This window comes from Gigantopelta aegis, chromosome 7, assembly GCF_016097555.1.
Source record: "Gigantopelta aegis isolate Gae_Host chromosome 7, Gae_host_genome, whole genome shotgun sequence".
Lineage (NCBI taxonomy): Eukaryota > Metazoa > Mollusca > Gastropoda > Neomphalida > Peltospiridae > Gigantopelta > Gigantopelta aegis.
Window position 1 is genome coordinate 18,588,863 of NC_054705.1, and position 6,000 is coordinate 18,594,862.

The following is a 6,000-nucleotide window of genomic DNA, read 5'->3' on the forward strand; positions in this document are numbered from 1 at the left end:
CTGTAATATTTTTAATGTAATTAAATGATTCACACATTTATGTAACAAATGATAAAGAGAAAACATCATACTGGTGTGTAACCTAAAATGGGGCCGTATTATAATATCTTTACCATATTATTTTTAATATCATTAAATTATTTATGCATTTATAAAATGTTGAAGAAAATAAATAATGGCATGTATCTTGACATGGGGTTATATATTAAAATCTGTAATATTTTAAATATGATTAACTTATTTATGCATTTATAAAATGTTAAAGAAAATAAATAATGGTATATATATTGACATAGGTCTACATGTATATCGTAATGTCTGTAATATTCTTTTAATATAATTAACTTATTCAAATATTTATATTATGTTAAAAAACATTAGTGGTGGTATGAAACCTAAAATGGGGCTGTGAATGAAATAAAACTTTTTAAATTTTGTTTATTATTTTTTTTTTTTTTAGCAGCATGGCTTTTCTTGGAGGAAAGCTAGATGATTCCTGTAATGCTGGGTGTGGGTGCACAGAAGACGAGTACCTACCAGTGTGTGGAAAAGATGGAACGCTGTATTTCTCACCATGTTATGCTGGCTGTGGCACTATTTTAAAGGAACCGGAGCAGGTATCTGTGTTTCTCACCATGTTACCGGCCTCGGTGGCATCGTGGCAGGCCATCGGTCTACAGGCTGGTAGGTACTGGGTTCGGATCCCAGTCGAGGCATGGGATTTTTAATCCAGATACCGACTCCAAACCCTGAGTGAGTGCTCCGCAAGGCTCAATGGGTAGGTGTAAACCACTTGCACCGACCAGTGATCCATAACTGGTTCAACAAATGCCATGGTTTGTGCTATCCTGCCTGTGGGAAGCGCAAATAAAAGATCCCTTGCTGCTAATCGGAAGAGTAGCCCATGTAGTGGCGACAGCGGGTTTCCTCTCAAAATCTGTGTGGTCCGTAACCATATATCTGACGCCATATAACCGTAAATAAAATGTGTTGAGTGTGTCGTTAAATAAAACACTTCTTTCTTTCTCACCATGTTATGCTGGCTGTGGCACTATTTTAAAGGAACCGGAGCAGGTATCTGTGTTTCTCACCATGTTACGCTGGCTGTGGCACTATTTTAAAGGAACCGGAGCAGGTATCTGTATTTCTCACCATGTTATGCTGGCTGTGGCACTATTTTAAAGGAACCGGAGCAGGTATCTGTATTTCTCACCATGTTACGCTGGCTGTGGCACTATTTTAAAGGAACTGGAGCAGGTATCTGTATTTCTGACTATGTTACGCTGGCTGTGGCACTATTTTAAAGGAACTGGAGCAGGTATCTGTATTTCTCACCATGTTACGCTGGCTGTGGCACTATTTTAAAGGAACCGGAGCAGGTATCTGTATTTCTCACCATGTTACGCTGGCTGTGGCACTATTTTAAAGGAACTGGAGCAGGTATCTGTATTTCTGACTATGTTACGCTGGCTGTGGCACTATTTTAAAGGTCTGACACCATATAACTCTAAATAAAATGTGTTGAGTGCGTCGTTAAATAAAACATTTCATTCCTATTTTAAAGGAACTGGAGCAGGTATTTTTTCGTAAAAGCATAAGAACAAAATTATTCATGTGGATCACTACACAGTTACAAAATAAGTCATGATTCAGCGTTTTGTATCCACCAAGTGTCAGAAATAAAATGATTTAGAATACATTACACCCCGATTTTATCCAGGTTATAGGAGAGAAATACTTAGCCTGACCTCATACCTTTGTGCATTTTTTAAAAGTCTCCTACCCATCCAACCGGAGGGACGGAAAGTTTGCATATAGCTTCATCATGTACTGTTACAGATCAAGTTTGATTTTCATGGTGATTTACCCATTTTTAATGGAGTTATGGCTCTTGAACTTAGGAGATATGAAAAAAGAAATTCTGGAATTTCGTTTTTTTCAGAAGGCCTTGAGATCTTAAGTTGAAATTTTATGTACAGCTTTATCACGTACTAGCTAGCTGTTACAGATCAAGTTTGACTTTCATGGTGATTTACCATTTTTGACAGAGTTATGGCCTTTGGACTTAAAGGGAGATGAAAATTAGTTTACCAGCCTTTTGTTTTGCAATGCCTTAGAATATTGAGATGAAATTTTGTATATAGCTTTATCATATACTGTTACAGATCAAGTTTAACTTTCATGGTGAATTACCTACTTTTCACAGTGTTATGGCCCTTGACTTTAGGGGATATGAAAAATTGTTGAGCTCGGTAGGAAACATGTATTGCTTTAGAAGTACTCTCATAATGCTTGTTAGTTCAAAGATACTCTTCCTACAGCAAAAACAAAAACACACCAAAAAACACCAGCACTGGTCAAGTAATAGCAAAGATTTCTATTCATAAATACTTAACCTGGCCTCATACCTTTGTGTATTTTGTATATTTCAGACATACACTAACTGCAGCTGTATTAACTTTGTTGAGACGAATTCAACGCCATTCTCTGCAGAGTTTGGAAAGTGTGAGAGTTCCTGCAAATGGCTTCCACTTTTCATGCCTTTCTTTGGAATCACCATCTTGTTTACTTTTATATCGAGTATGCCAGCTCTGTCAGCAACACTAAGGTAAAATTTCTGTTTTTTTAATTCTCTGGATCCTTTCTTTTCTCTCCTGCCAGTTCTATCTAGTTGTTTCCTGCTCTGGCAGGTAGGATGTGGCTCAATGGTAGAAAACTTGAGGTGATATGCTTGAGGTGATGTGCTTGAGGTGGATGTGTCTCGGGCTTGACCACCCAGGTGCATCACCTGCAGAGGGTGGGATGGTGGTGGGTCCCTGTTCACAACAGTGTCTCACAACAGCAGAGATGAGGGGAAGTGGTGGGTCCCTGTTCACAACAGTGTCTCACAACAGCAGAGATGGACATTTTCCAGATTTATTCTGAATTCCAAATTTTCAATCATCTAAACAGTGTTTTCGGGTTTTCTGCTGTTTATTAAATATTCCGTATTCTTCATCCAAAACGTATGGTACATTTTCAGCTGATATTTTGCATACCATACTTTCTGAATAGGGGCCATTTGCAGCTGCAACTCTAACTCTAGAGTCAGTCTCAGTACCTGACTACCAATAAAAGGACACTTTTTTTAATTTATCTGGGGTACAACTGCCCCGTAGAACATCCTCTCCTCACTAGCTAGTCTTGTCAAGCCATTATTGGTAGATGAATTATTATGTATTTAAATCTAAATAATTAAATTTCTGTTGTATCAGTTAAATTCAGTTTAAAGGCATCCTGTTGGTCCAACACGTTAGTTTATATCTCAGTAAATGTAAAACATGACATCACGTAAAAATTAATGTCGCATAACAAAATGTTATATTGGGTGCGACATCTAGCTCAGTCAGTAGAGCACTCACTCGCCTGAGGTGCTTGCATCCTAGGATCGAATCTCCTCAGTGGATCATTCTCTGATTGGGTTTTTACACCATCCCAACCAGTCCACCATGACTGGTAGATATGTATATCAAATGCTGTGGTGTATGCTATGCTGTCTGTGGGATGATGCATATAAAAGATCCCTTGCTACTAATGGAAAAATGTAGCGAGTTTACAAAATGTTTGACATCCAGAAGCTGATGATAAATAAATCAATGTTCTCTAGTGGTGTCTTTAAACAAATTAAACTTTAACAACTTTTTTTAACATTGGTATTACTCAGCGTTATTGTTTTGTATTAAAAGCTGAATGTTTTTGTTTTTTGGCTGTGGGATGGTGCATATAACAGATCCCTTGCTATTAATGGAAAAATGTAGCGAGTTTACCAAATGTTTGACATCCAGAAGCTAATGATAAGTAAATCAATGTTCTCTAGTGGTGTCTTTAAACAAATTAAACTTTAACAATATTTTTAATATTGCTATTACTCAGTGTTATTGTTTTGTATTAAAATCTGAATGTTTTTGTTGTTCATGACAGATGTCTTCCCGAGCAGCAGAGACCAGTTGGTTTGGGAATTCAGTGGATCATTGCGAGATGTCTTGGTAAGATTTAGAACTATCACCCCCCTCCCCAAACCAACATACCCCTTACCCATCTCCCAGTGGTTTCAAACAGTGCTTCTTGACCCATTCACTGGCAGATTAAGGTGAGGTAAAAAAGTAAAGTTTGTTTTATTTAACAACGCCACTAGAGCACATTGATTTTTTATCTTATCATCGGCTATTGGACGTCAAACATATGGTCATTCTGACAGTTTTTTAGGGGAAACCCGCTGTCGCCACATAGGCTACTCTTTTACGACAGGCAGCAAGGGATCTTTTATTTGTGCTTCTCACAGGCAGGATAGCACAAACCATGGCCTTTGTTGAACCAGTTATGGATCACTGGTCGGTGCAAGTGGTAAACACCTACTCATTGAGCCTTGCGGAGCACTCACTCAGGGTTTGGAGTCGGTATCTGGATTAAAAATCCCATGCCTCGACTGGGATCTGAACCCAGTGCCTACCAGCCTGTACACTGATGGCCTAACCACGACACCGGTATTAAGGTGAGGTGTGCATTTTTGTTTTTGTGGAGTTTTAAGTGATGGCTTATCGTAGGTAATGCCAGGTTTAAATTACACACACAGGCTGCTTGTTATAGAGTTTCTTGCAATAGCTCCTCCTCATTGGTCTATGCAAGTGGCGGAAACTTCTATAGTAGCTTAACTCTGTGCCCACCATGTCATCTTTCACGTAATGTTGTCTTGTTTTCAAATAGCTTCTACCGAGATGCTTAAAGTACTGTAGAGAAAAATTGCTCCCTCCCTCCCACACCTTTTAAAAAACAAATGAAAAATATAATAATTATGTATATATTTAATTTGTGGAATGGAATGCGTTTTTATATTATTACAGGACTTTATTAAATTGACTAAATAATACATGTACATTGCTGGATGTTTTATAGGAAAGGACTTGTTGAAACAAGTACTGTTAACTGTAAAATTAATTGTTGTTAATTTTTATTGATGTAGTTAGTATATATGATTTTCCCAGGCTCTATCCCGGGACCCATCCTGTTCGGCAAGATGATCGACTTGACCTGTGAACTCTGGCAGAAGCGGTGCGACGAGCAGGGTTCGTGTTTCTTCTACAACAACCGACAGATGAGCTACAACATGCTGGCGCTCGGACTCGTCCTCAAGTTTCTCTCGTTCGTATTCTTCCTTCTCGCTCTCCTCTTCTACCGCAGCTCACCGCAGGCCGACCACGGAAACAAAGACGAAGGAATATCGATGAGTCGATCCACGCTGAACACGCAGCTAGCCGAGACCCCGGCGATGGAGCGACAGAAGGACGGCAATGGGATAGAGAGAAAGAAGGATGGTGAAGGGACAGAGAGACACAAGAATGGGGAGGTGCCAACCGGAGCGGAAACCGTTCCAGAAGTGAGAGTGGAACCCAGCAAAAATTCTTTGAGTGGTGGGAAAAAAGTGACGTCTGCCGATAAAGTATCACCTGATGGCAAAAATAATAACAAAGTGTCTCCAGATGTATCGAATGATTTGACAAATGAAGTGATCTCATAGTTTTGTACAGTTGTGATACATTTTGTTTATAGCGTTATATAGATGGAGATATATTATGTTTGTATATATATATATATATATATAAAACAGAGAGAGAGAGAGAGAGAGAGAGAGAGAGAGAGAGAGAGAGAGAGAGAGAGAGAGAGAGAGAGAGAGAGAGAGAGAGAGAGAGAGAGAGAGAGAGAGAGAGAGAGAGAGAGAGAGGAGAGAGAGAGAGAGAGAGAGAGAGAGAGAGAGAGAGTGAGAGGAGTGAGTGAGTGAGTGAGTGAGTGAGTGAGTGAGTGAGTGAGTGAGTGAGTGAGTGAGTGAGTGAGTGAGTGAGTGAGTGAGTGAGTGAGTGTGTGTGTGTGTGTGTGTGTGTGTGTGTGTGAGAGAGAGAGAGAGAGTATAATACACATGCTGTTAGTAATTAGCAAGTGTATTTCCCAAGATTATCATGAAAAGAA

The 6,000-nt window shown here is 39.2% G+C and overlaps 1 protein-coding gene across 4 annotated transcripts in view; it reads left to right on the top strand.

The window, feature by feature from the left end:
* The window catches only part of LOC121377092 (solute carrier organic anion transporter family member 4A1-like), a 182,436-nt gene extending 176,750 nt beyond the window's left edge, over positions 1-5,686 (top strand). For 3 of the 4 annotated variants that reach the window (XM_041504965.1, XM_041504967.1, XM_041504966.1), the window contains 4 exons: positions 461-617; positions 2,433-2,608; positions 3,961-4,025; positions 5,022-5,686. In XM_041504965.1, coding sequence (XP_041360899.1) covers positions 461-617; positions 2,433-2,608; positions 3,961-4,025; positions 5,022-5,554 — 931 coding nt within the window. In that variant the 3' untranslated portion in view covers positions 5,555-5,686. The remainder of the gene's footprint in view (positions 1-460; positions 618-2,432; positions 2,609-3,960; positions 4,026-5,021) is intronic. The other variant, XM_041504968.1, reaches the window with a different exon arrangement.
* Positions 5,687-6,000: the final 314 nt, after the last annotated feature.